The sequence below is a fragment of the Pelodiscus sinensis genome, chromosome 3, assembly GCF_052426305.1.
Source record: "Pelodiscus sinensis isolate ZL-2025 chromosome 3, ASM5242630v1, whole genome shotgun sequence".
Lineage (NCBI taxonomy): Eukaryota > Metazoa > Chordata > Testudines > Trionychidae > Pelodiscus > Pelodiscus sinensis.
In genome coordinates, this window is record NC_143054.1 from 177320398 (window position 1) to 177333567 (window position 13170).

The 13170-nt window shown below is 43.4% G+C and overlaps 1 protein-coding gene across 2 annotated transcripts in view; it reads right to left on the reverse strand.

The window, feature by feature from the left end:
• PSME4 (proteasome activator subunit 4) overlaps window positions 1–13170 on the reverse strand; it is a 142189-nt gene that overhangs the window by 37329 nt on the left and 91690 nt on the right. For both annotated transcript variants that reach the window (XM_006122111.5, XM_075925476.2), the window contains 8 exons: window positions 10474–10536; window positions 10204–10299; window positions 9522–9653; window positions 7565–7774; window positions 6470–6606; window positions 4463–4516; window positions 3519–3648; window positions 1550–1631 (listed from right to left, as the gene is read on the reverse strand). In XM_006122111.5, the coding sequence (XP_006122173.3) occupies window positions 1550–1631; window positions 3519–3648; window positions 4463–4516; window positions 6470–6606; window positions 7565–7774; window positions 9522–9653; window positions 10204–10299; window positions 10474–10536 (904 nt within the window). The remainder of the gene's footprint in view (window positions 1–1549; window positions 1632–3518; window positions 3649–4462; window positions 4517–6469; window positions 6607–7564; window positions 7775–9521; window positions 9654–10203; window positions 10300–10473; window positions 10537–13170) is intronic.

Sequence of the window (13170 nt, forward strand, 5' to 3'; positions counted from 1 at the left end):
CATTTTATGAACACTCTTTGTGCTGTTGCCAGGTCAGAGGGGAGCAAGCACTGCAAACTGATAATGATGTAGGCACACCATCAAGTCCTATGGCCTTCAAAGATCGTGATATGGAAATATGCATCCTTCTAATTGAGGGCAGTATGGCAGTCGCCTGGATCTAGGAAGTGAATAATGGAGGCCAGAGAACATGTACAGATTTAACTGTGCTAGGTTTATATATGTTGAGGTCTTGCAACCCTCTGTGGCCTTCAGAATCAGGAAGTTCCTGAAGTAGAGATCTCCAGAGACAAGATCTGGGGGAAACTTCTTGTATCGCCCCAAACTGCAGTAGGGTTTATACTTCCTGCTGCAGCAGAAGAGGTATCTGAAGAGGAGCTGGGAAGGAACGTGTGAGGGGCGAGGAGGAGGGCTAGGTAGAAACAAATGGTAAAATACAGCCTTGCACAACAGTGTTGGGGACCCAGGGGTCCAATATTATGGATGCCCAGGCCGGGAGGAAAATAGAAAGGCAAGTGCAGAAGCAAGGAAGGACAGGATCCAATGTTGTGACTAGAATGTTTCCCTTGGGCACACCCTCAGAATGTCCACTTCTGCCTCTTCTGGGGTGGACAGAACTGGCCTGCATGGAGGCAGAGGTCTGAGGACCTTGCTGTCATCAGAATGCCATGTTCTTTGGGAAGGGTTCCTGCTTATGCTGACCATGCTCCTGGGGAAGAAGCTGCAGTTTAATGCATTGTCTCTGCTGCCCAAAGACATAAAGGCCTAGGGACTTAAAGCTGGTGCAAGAATTCTTGAAGCCATACAGTTTCTCATCCGTTTGTTCCCTAGAGCACAACCATTAATAGGGAGGTTTTGGATGGACCCTGGTGGAAAGACCCAAAGACTGGAACCGTGCCACTTGCCTCATGGAGATGGGAGAGACCGTCACCTGTGAGGTAGAGTCTGCCACATCTAAGGTTGCCAGCAGAGTCACACACATGATCCCCTGGTGGCCTTCATGAAAAATACTTGGAATTCCTTCCCTGAGGCTTCTGGGAGGAAGTCGGTAAATTTGGCCATAGACTGCCAGATATTCAAATTGTATCAGTCAAGGCATGCCTGGTGATTTGCCACCCAGAGCTCAAGACTTGCTGACAAATCTCTCTCCCAAAAGATCTTTGCCTTTTTGTTTCTGGGAGTAGTTCCTGGTTGTCCCTGTCTTTCCTATTTGTTGACTGTGCACATCACCAGAAATTTTGGGGTAGGGTGGGTATAAAGATGTTCACACCAACTAATGACCATGCAGTATTTTCAGAGGGTTTTAGTGATCTTCGCATATATACTATCTTCCCTGATTTTTAAATCTAATTTTTAAATCTGAACACATTTTGTTCTAAAGGCAAGTGAAAAATGTTTTAGTTACCCATTTTATTTACTTAAAATATTTAACATGTTAAAGAGAGACCATGTGTTTTCTATTGATAAGCTAGGTGGAAAAATATATTTCTTGAAGGCTTAAGGATAAATTTAGATATTTAGGATCTGAAATCTCTTATTAATCACTTACTGATTTCATAAGGGCAGATGGACACCTTTTTGTGGGTTCTCTTCAATTGTTTGAGGATGCCAGCAACAGCTGAGATAGCCATCTAAAAAGGAGAGAATTAATTCATCCATTTCACATTTTCAGTGCAAGGATTTGTCTAGTCATTTACATCACAAAAGCGACAAGGAGTCCTGTGGCACCTTCTAGACTAACAGATGTATTGGAGCATAAGCTTTCATGGGCAAAGACCCACTTTGTCAGATGTGGGTCTGACGAAGTGGATCTTTGCCCATGAAAGCTTATGCTCCAATACATCTGTTAGTCTAGAAGGTGCCATAGGACTCCTTGTCGCTTTTGCAGATCCGGACTAACATGGCTACCCCTCTGATGATTTGCATCACAGTGACTCATCCTCAGGTGAATAATGAATGGCATTCCTTTGAAGTCAGTTATCATTATTATGTGGCACATAGTCTCACCAGATGAGATTATTGCCCACTCGTCCCAGAGAATATGAAATATAGAATTAAAACTCTTTTGCAAGGTATGCCATTGTACCAAGCCTGCCATCTAGTTTCCCTCCCACCCAGGACTCCCAAAATGCCAAAAGTGTTTCCAAGTCTCACTGACTAGCAAGACAAACAAAATGAATACAGGCAGTCCCCGGGTTACGTACAAGATAGGGACTGTAGGTTTGTTCTTACGTTGAATCTGTATGTAAGTCGGAACTGGCGTCAGCCGCTGCTGAAACTGATCAGTTTCAACAGCGGCTGAATCTGGACGCCAGTTCTGACTTACATACAGATTCAACTTAAGAAACCCAGGCGTCCCCAAGTCAGCTGCTGCTGAAACTGATCAGCGGCTGATTTCAGGAAGCCTGGGGCAGAGCAACTCTGCCTCGGGCTTCCTGTAGTCAGCCACTGGTCAGTTTCAGCAGCGGCTGACTTGGGGACGCCTGGGGCAGAGAAGCTGGGGTGCTGCTGGGTTGCTCCAGTAGCGCGGCTCCTCACAGACCAGGGAGATGGGGAGCAAAGCCTTGGAGCACGCCCGCTGCGGGCGTGCTCCAAGGCTTTGCTCCGCGTCTCCCTGCACACCAGGGACCAGCAGACCAGGGAGATGGGGAGCAAAGCCTCGGAGCACGCCAGCAGTGGGACAGCTGCGGCGTGCCTGGACTGTCCCGCTGCCCGCGTGCTCTGCGGCTTTGCTCCGCGTCTCCCAGGTCAGCAGACCAGGGAGACAGAGCAAAGCCGCGGAGGACTTGGGCGGTCCCACCATCCCCGTCTCCCTGGTCTGCTGGGGGTGGGGGGTGCAGCTAGTGCCCCCCCCCCCCCCCAGCAGACCAGGCTTTTCTTGCCTACCCCTGGGGTAGAGCACCTGGGGGCTGCCGGGTTGGTCCCGCAGCGCCGCTCCGGACCAACCGAGCAGCACCCCAGCTGCTCTGCCCCAGGCGTCCTGATTCAGCCGCTGCTGAAACTGACCAACAGCGGCTGACCAGCAGACCAGGGAGATGGGGAGCAAAGCCGCGGAGCACGCCCGCAGGGGGACAGCTCAAGCGCGCCCGGGCTGTCCTGCTGCGGGCGTGCTCCAAGGCTTTGCTCCCCGTCTCCCTGTAGACCAGGGAGACGGGGAGCAGCTTTTCTCGCCCCAGAGGACGGGGGCGGCGGACCGCTGTGCATCTGGGCATCCCGCCGCCCCTGTCCTCCGGGGCGAGAAAAGCCCCGTTCGTAACTGCGGATCCGACATAAGTCGGATCCGCGTAACTCGGGGACTGCCTGTAGTACAATTTTTTGCTCATCTAAATGCCCTCAGATCAACTGCCATTGTCATAAGGCTCCCAAGACTATGCTCTTTGAGGGGTGGACTTTTCTATATGTATACAGGGTCCTGCTCCCTAACTGAAGCCTCTAAACAACAACCAACACCACCACCACCAATATTTGATCAGGGATTCGAAAAGCAAGAGAAATTTCAATCAGTTTGCCATCTTTACCTTACGAACCACTATTGCATCGTGGTTGAGACACTGCACAAAGAATCTTATAGCACGGACAGGCAGTACCCTATCATCCCTCAGAAGAAGAGACAGAAAGCCAATGCCTATGTGTTCAAACTTCCAAGGGCTGAAAAACAACATGCACAATGATCACTGGAGCGCTGCATGTAACACTGTAGCTCAAAAAAGGTGTTGAAAACATATCTAAAAGCAAATACTGTCTGGTAAACAGATGCATCTAACCGCCATAAAGCTTAGATTCTATTTCACAGCCCACACTATGTAGGCTTTGTCTTATTAAAAGAAGGTCCCTCTACATCACTTGGGGAAAGAAAAGGGACACTCATTTAAAGGCTCTTTACACTGTTAAAACTGGTATAAAACTACTATAGTGTAATTAAGAATTAGACCCCATATATCTTTATCATATCTTTATTTAAAAAATAAATAAAAAAAATAAATTCCATGGTTAAGAGTAATTTAAAAGTACTTGCTCTTAATTGCATTTCTTTAAACTAGACAAATGGAATGGAGAGAAAAACTGAAAATAACTGCTCCTTACGACAAGGCTACATTCACCAATAATACAGATATCAAATGGATGGCAGCAATACAAGAATTCTCATGTTGCCCTGAGGCTTCCCTGTTCAATTGGGAGGGAGAGTTGAACAACCATACAAATGACTCTTCTACCACTATATCCATGCCAATTCATGTTGACTTTTTGTCCATCAGAAGTTAGCCAAATCCAAATACATTTTGTGTGCATCAGACAATACAACTTTTCCATTACTACTGACCTAAACTACATTTTAACCAGTCCTGTACAGGAAAGGCTGCATATGTTATTTCCAGATCATTTATGCTATTTTACCAGGCTTTTTTTTTTTAATACAGAAAAGCTAGCAGAAAAATAGTTCACAGAGAAAAGGCAAACTTACAGGTTTCTTTGGTTCACACAATCCAACAACATGTTGATCAAATTTTCATAGTTTCTGGGGGAAAAAAAAGTAAAAATGAACATATAGACATAAAGAGTATTGTCAACAACTAGAAATCACGGAGAAAACTGTTTAAAAGAATATTTTAGAAACAATATAAGGCAAATTCTCACAAAAATATAAAAATCGTACAATGTATGGTAATTCAATTAACATTGCAAAAGCAGGGTACATCATGATAATTTTTTGAAGGGAAGAAGCAGAGGTGAGAGAATTGCTGCCAAGTCAAGCGAGGAGTATTATGATGATTCCTCCACACTGTGGCTTTGTTAAGACTAGGATTTCAAAGTGTGTGATGTTAGCTCATGTTCATCAGGTCAGTTTAATAAAACCTCCAAAAAACTTTTTGAGTCAGGACATGGCAAGTTATACTTCAGCATATATTTAACTGACTGAATTGGATTTCAGAGTAAGCTAACATGATCCAACGTAGTACACCTTTGCACTTTAATCCAGATAAGGTCTTAAAAGGCAGCTAATTTGCCCAACTGACTGGCATTTTCTACACTTGTGTTTTGGAGATATCATTTTACTAGAGTGACACCAGTTGGTCTCTATTTAAATTAGATAAAGCTGCATATTATCAAAAGAACCAAGTCTAAGTTTTTGACATTCCTGGGCTATATGGGAGTGGGTGTCTGAGTGGAGGTGAAGGGGGCACATGGGACAGAGGAGAGGATGCAAGGACACATCATGGTGCAGGAACACATGGAGATGGAGGAGATGTGCCTGACTGATTGGGAGAGGCTAGGGCTGAGCCAGGGTTTGCATGGGGGAAGATCCCTAACAATCTCTACTAACCTCATCCCCAAAAAATTGTTCCCTACTTCTCTCATCCACACCCAACAACTCTCCAGGTTCATTCCCTCTCTTCAGCTCCTCTGATACCCCAGGCTCCCCTCCTCCCCCAAACCTTTGCACTGCTTCTGAAAGGTGTCTGAAACATGGTTCTGCATTGCAGTTTAAATTATTTACTCAAAGTTCTGTGTTTATATGGATAATAAGGATTCTATTTGTCAAAAAAAAATTTTTTTTGTCTACATTGTTACAAATAGACTTGCTGACAGGTATTTAGAAATAAATCAGCAAAATAACTGAAACTGATGTGATTATATTGTCCTATTTTAATAAATAAAATATGCAGAATTTTTTATTTTTAGTCACAGAATTTGCCCAGAAGTAAACAATATTCCATTATTACTATGTTGTCTCATACTCAGGCACACTGCTGCCTCTCTTGTTTCAATTTTGCTGTTGCTGTTATTGGTGAGCACTCACTGGAGGACTTTACAAAAGGGAGTCCCACCAGAACAAACACAGTTAAAATGCCTGAAAACAAACCTGTCAAATACACAAATTAAATGGACCAATTTAAAAAAAAATCTTTAATTGACTCTGAAGTACAGTTATCTGAATAAATACTTGCAACTAGAACTGGTATAAAATTTTGAGACGAAGTGCTATTTTATGAATGTGGTATTAGAAGGTACTCAGTCACTATGATGATGAGAATATGAGATATTCCATTCTATTCAGGTTCTCATACAAGTCAATAGTGTCCCTTCCAATACAGCTAAGAATTACTGCAAGATGGCTACCAAAGGAAAAAAAAAAAGTAAGGATTCAATAATAAAAGGAAAGATGGTTGGAGTTTGATGTCACTTGTAGGCTAACATAACAAAAAAAAAAAACTTTGGGAAGAGATTACGTTTAAAATAGCTTCATTTCTTCTACGGAAAACCCTACATATAGATGTCACAAATAATTATTGATTAGCCTCAAAATTCAGACACAAAAAGCACATACTCCTAGAATATTACATTTAATGTACAATTTTAGATAAAATGGACAACATAACTCATGAACTGTATATGTTTATCAACTAAGAATTAATATGCTCTATAACTTGTGCACTTATTGAAGTTTAAATGGACCAACTGAACTTACTGCAAGGCCTCAGCATTCTTTTCTTTCTGTCGTTGGATTCCTAACTGAATCTCTTCTGAGGTAAGCATCATCCCACTGGCACTTGGGCTTTTGGCTTTTTGCATTAGAATGGCTATCTCAACACATTTCTCTGGAACCTGTCGAGAAAGAGGGAAAACAACTCTAACTGAACAGCAGCCAAGGAATGTTAGTCATCGTTTTTGAAAAAAGACAACTCCCAGAAAGACAGTCAAATGCAATGTACATACTGTTCCTTTCACATAGATATGAATAAGCCTTCCATTATATTTTACAAACTTTCCTAGAGAAGCAATCCAAGTTGTTATTTGCAAGGAATCACTGCTCCCCGTAGTCTTATTATGATAAGATGGAAGACAATAGTTTTAAAATACAGGTACGGCTATGATTAAATGTCCACATTGTAAGGCAGTGGGTAAGCCATGCACAAGCTGTGATTTTATCGTTAAACAAAAATACTCAAATATTTATAATAATGGCTTCGATCACCATTTTTCATTTAATTAAGTAAATTTAGACTAAGCTGTTAGACTAACAACAGAACAGATACAACACAAGTACTGACAGTGCAAGATGAATGGTTCCGGCAAACTCTCTGGTTTGGATCAGGGGAGGTCAATTCTCCCCTTCTGGCCGTGAGCCCTGCTGTGGGCTCTTCCTCTGGCAGGGCTCATGGCCCCAGACCCTAAGCTCCCTGCCTGACCAGGGTCCCCTCTGCAGCCAGCTCGGCCCAGGGCTTCCCAGCTGCTACTGGTCCCCCTGGAACTGGCCCCACTGAAGCCAACCTGCCAGCCTTCCTGCAGGCCCCATTTCCAGCTGCTGGGGCTCTCTGGCCAGCAATGTCTGTGGTCTTTGTTGGACCATGGATGTTGCTGGACCAGTGTCCCAGATTTGGAGGTGCAACCTGTACTTGCATATATTCCTGCATATTAGAAATCAGAATGAAATCAATATATCAGTAACAGAAGTCAAAGCTAAACTGAAATGTGTAACAGTTATTAAAGTAACAACTCATTTTATCAAAGGTAAGTCAAACAGCCTCTTATTAGCTTTTAAGTGATTTTTTTTGTTGCTTACTGAAAAATCCAATCCAATGGTTTCATACTGTCTATGGATCTTTTCTGCTAGGTCATCAAAGAGTCTCACTATAGATGGCTTTTCCAGAGACATAGCTTTGCTTAGTCCAGAAGAAACAATTGCTGGCCAAGTCTGTACAATACAGTCCCAGTCATGAAGATTTCCCAGGCATACTCCACTATGATTTCCAAGAAGACAATACAAGGCACCCTACAGAAAACAGGATTTGTAATATTAAAAGTTACATAAAGAGTTCATTCATATAGAATAAAAATTAGTTTATCTGTATTTTAACAATTATTAAATTTTAACTTGAACTGAGATTAAACCATTCAGTTTATCACCAATACATACAAGATATTTCTCACAATTCTTGACATACTAAATATTTGTTTAAGTGGTGTGTGAAAGTAGTGCTAACTAAATGGATTTTTCTTTCGTTGATTGGTTGTGAGGGAACTATTTTCACAGAACACATTTTAATTACAATCAACAAATAAATAGTACATCTGGCCTTTCTACAAACCTATTCATGGTCGTTTAAATTACAAACTTGTGTTTCTTAGGCTTGTCTGCACTGCCCTATAATTTGGACAATAGGGGGTGCAAATTGAAATGTGTAAAGTGCTGTACTATAACTCTGTTGAGTGGAAACTACAGGAACAAAAATTATTCCCAGTTCTCATTAATGTAATCCTCTTCATACAGGTTTACACTAATGGTGTACACCATTACTCATATCCCTGTAAGCTGCACTTTGGGCCACTGCAAATATACACTTACCATAACATGTTCTGCTGATGAGCTCTTTGTTAAATTCAGAGTACTTTCCTTGCTCTACTAAGGTTGCTAAAAAGCTACTGAAGAACAATCTGATGAAGTTTTATTACCTTGTACTATTTTTTGTTTTAATAAGGAAATAAAAGCGAACTGCTATTAACAAAAAGTGTAATTCCTGAGGTTCGGATGAAATGGGGTATATACATGAAGGTGGAGTACAGTATAAAATATTTTTATGGATACTTATTTGGGATGACTGCCTAAGTCACTTTAGGATTAGCTATTCATGTTAATTCGACCAGAGTAACACTAATAAAATCTTAATAGTACAGGCAGTCCCCAAGTTATGCGGATCCGACTTACGTTGGATCCGCAGTTACGAACGGGGATTTTCTCACCCCGGAGGACTGGAGCCGCAGGACGCCTGGTCCCGCCGCCCGCCTCCTCCGGGGCGAGAAAAGCTGATCACCGTCTCCCTGGTCAGCTGATCTGCAGACCAGGGAGACGCTGAGCAAAGGAGGACGCAGACCAGGGAGGACCGGGGCCGGACCGGAGGCGCTGATCTGGAAGCGCCGCGATCCGGCCCGGGTCCTCCGCCGCTTTGCTCCGCGTCTCCCTAGTCTGCTGGGGGGGGGATGCAGCTAGTTCCCCCCCCCCCCCCAGCAGACCAGGGAGACGTGGAGCAAAGCCCGGGGCCTGTGGTAGAGCAGGTGGGGCGCTGCCGGTTGGTCCCGCAGCACCGCTCCTTGGCGCTACTGGACCAACCCAACAGCACCCGAGCTGCTCTGCCCCAGGCGTCCCCAAGTCAGCCGCTGCTGAAACTGACCAGCGGCTGACTACAGGAAGCCCGAGACAGAGTTGCTCTGCCCCGGGTTTCCTGGAATCAGCTGCTGATCAGTTTCAGCAGCAGCTGACTTGGGGACGCCTGGGGTTCTTAAGTTGAATCTGTATGTAAGTCGGAACTGGCGTCCAGATTCAGCCGCTGTTGAAACTGATCAGTTTCAGCAGCGGCTGAATCTGGATGCCAGTTCCGATTTACATACAGATTCAACTTAAGAACAAACCTACAGTCCCTATCTTGTACGTAACCCGGGGACTGCCTGTATACCACATGCATTTTTACCATACAAATCTTACACACAAACTCAGATCTGAAATTAAATAATTGAGACAGTACTTTAAATTGCTGCTGAGTAACATCGTGTCGGTCTGGCCGCAAAAACTCCAAAACCAAAGGAATGATATCTCTGCAACAAAAGTTGTATGTTCCCAGTGCTGTGAAGAATGCTTGCTGAGCTTTATTTCTGACCTGTGGAAAGACAAGTACTACTAGACATCTTCAAGTACACAAAAGGATATACAAAGCAGTGATATGCTTCTTCTCTTTGATTACTAACATGCAGATCTTAAGATGATAAGTCAGTGCATAGAAATGTAACCTGCTTCATTTTAAAATAGCCGTAGCAGGCATGGAAGTTCATTCAACTATTCTTACTGTTTCTCTAGATTAGGTTTTAGGCACACTTGGAGTAAGATGCGCAGAAGCTTTCCTGGCTAGGGCCATTCTGCATCTGTTTCGTGGACTGAAGACTTCAGCTTCCACAACTTAGTCAATCTGGCACATTTGCTAAGCACTTAATACTAATGATATTAAAGCTTAATAACTAACAAAAGATTCTATGGGCCAATTCTATGGGTTTACCGAAACCTGAAATAAACAAAGATACTATGACACTGAATTCTACCAAGGAAATAAAAACTATATTATATTACATTTCACTGCAAATATCAAGTTGAAAATAAACTCAATAAATGTATCTGGTGAGAGCATTAATTTAGCTTGGAAGATAGAGTCTTACCTGACCATAGGAACTTGTAGACAAACACAAAAGATCCCTGATCATGTCTTGGTGTATATTTTTATATTCACAGCCTTCAACAGTTAACGTTCTCAGCTAAAGGAAATAGAAAAATACTAATTAGACAATCTTTATTTACAATTTTACAAATTTAAGAAACAAAAATTATTGTTGAGATTGAGAATGCTTCTAATTATAAAAAAATGTTACAGATTGACATTTCCTAGTAAAGTAGCAAGTAAAAATCCGTAGTAGAGAAATGTACATTACCTCATGCTGCAACATGACTCTGTCAATCAGCAAGGCTCTAATATGCTGCTTCTTTCCTTGAAGCTGCAAGGAAAACAAAGTAATTTTATTCAAATCTCTACACTGACTTTTACCTTTTCTATCAGTAGGCTCTACAGTGAAACATTCTGATGGGTGGACTAAAATATACACGCGATTTAAAATTTGTTTTTGTTTAAACTTCAATTAAAGAAAGGGCTCAGGGAAGAGGCAGCAAGGTTCAGGAGGGTGCAAGCCTTGGCTGCTGATTCCTTAACTGGAACCTGGAGCAGAGGCCCATGTCTCCCTACCAGCAACTAGGAAATGGCACCACAGTGCCAGTGTGACACTTTGCACTTGAAAGCAGCACTCTGGAACCTCCCTATTCACTATGGTGACATGATTAAGATATGTTTTGTTCAAAACATGCCCTGTGAGAGATCACTTTAAAAGTCTTGGGTTGTATGTGTCATTGTTGTACAGGGTATCCCCACTATATGTCCAAGATACGTTCAAAAAAATGTGGACATATAGCGAAAGGATGTAAAGTGGGGTGTTTTTTCCCCGGCGGCTGACTTCTGTTTACACAAATTGGTTTTTTTTTTTGCACGACGGAAGAGCGGGGAATGGGAGGACTTAAAATGGAACAGTTCCCTCAACACCCAGAAGTCAAAGACTTTGAACAAGGGTGACCTTACGCCTGGAAAGGAGTGCCCTTCTGTGACTTGTTTGTACTATCTATTATAGGGATGTGAATGGGTAACTGATTAACCAGTTACCCCCGTAAGCATCACCCTTATCAGGCGATGCTTACTGGGTACTGGTACCCAGGAGTGGCCTGCTGTGAGCGGAGGGCTGCTCCAACAGCAGGAGGGCTGGGACCAGAATCACGCTCCCCCCCACACACACACACACACTTGGGGCTGCCAGCTCCTATGCAGGCCCTCACCCCTGCACACGGGAGGGAGAGGAGAGTGCCACATCATGTCAATCAGTTAACCAATTAACCAGGATTTTATATCCCTAATTTATTAGGGTAAGAAGTTACTTAATTCAAATCCTATTTATTTTACGGAACTCAGACTGTACTTTTATTTCTTTGGCAACCAACTTTGAGGTCTACACTTGCTACTTAAAGTCACCTAAAATCAATCTTACTATTGTTAACAAATCTGATTTATATTTTACTTACAACGATGTGCTTTGGCTGAAGTACTTGAGAAATCTCAGCTCAGTTTACAAAGCCTAGTGTGTATCCCCTCTCTATATTGAAGGAGAAGCGGACTGGGCAATGAACTTACGCTGACCAGGCTTCTGACCAGTGCAAAATGGTACAGTTCTGGGGTCCCAGGCTTGGGCGTTGCTGGAAATTGGCTGGAGCCTCTATCTCTGCTTCATGAGTGGCTGAGAAAGCATTTATTTAACTCAACTGTGTGCCCCTGCTTGTGGATGTCTGTATAAGTGCAGAACCCATCAGCGATTTGTGGCTTGACATAGGGATGTAAGCGACTATTTGAGGAGCTGACTACCTGATAAGCATAAGCTTAAAACTTGTTCCCCCCAGAACCATCTCCGTGATGCAGGAGCCACAGCCATCCCCAGGAGCTAACCCCCGGGCCAGGCTCTTACTACATTTAGTAAGTGCAGCGCTGAAGCGGGAGCGTCCCTCCCCCTCATCAACTAATCAAGTAGTTGATGAAATTCCATTAACTACTCAGTTAGTTATTTAACTGATACTTAACATCCCTAACTTGCCGCAACATCACAAAATGAGAGGGATACCCCAGATTGGTGAGACAGAAGGGTCAGTGGTCCCAGACTCCAGGTTACACCCTAGGGATCCCATCATGGCCGGTGAATGAGAAAACTGCCTGGGACCGATAATAAGGAAAGACTCTGATATTCCATTAGGAAGAAACACAGTTAGACACAGAGAGAACTGGAGCTGGAAAGAGCTAGTACCAGAGCAGCCAGAAGAAGGCAACAACTATGGTGAGTGAACCTTGTGATAGATCTCATTGCTTGGTCAGTCTTCTTGTAAAAGAGTTATTGGCCCTCAATTGGAAGGTCCTCAATGATTGTTTGAAATTCTTCAGATACGTCTGCCAAAGCCAACCAGGACAAGCGGCACATTGCAACTGTTGTTACCATCACACTACAGGCAGGACTGCAGTCCAAGGCTGCCTACAGTGCAGTTCTGGCCACCAAATGATCTTTCATAGGGACTTTAATGAGACTACCCATTGGCCACTGATATAGGTCTCAATACCAAGAATAGGATCTTGAGTAGTTTGTGTGGCATATTCCACACCACCTGCTTAGGGGGTCTCTAAGGTCATGGCTACGCATGTCCCATAAGGTCTTGGAATATGTTCTAGTCCTTAAGAGTGGTAGCTGACTGTTCTGGAACGAGATCATCATCTGGATGTGCTTACAGCCAGTATCATCTGTCCCTTGCTCAGGATCTGCTGCACTGGAGCTGCCTACACCTACCTCTGATCCCAGGGGTGCTTGTGACGTAATGAGAATGCTGTCTACTTTTGTAATCGTATGCTCACTCTGGTGTTGCATTCATCATTTGTCTTATGGGGTTATATGTGATCCTACTGTCCTAGGATGTTGTGTGTCGGTAGTGATGTTGTGTGTCGGTATGTGGGTGCCTCCGTTTCCCCAGGCTCTGCAGTACTAGCTGCATGAGAA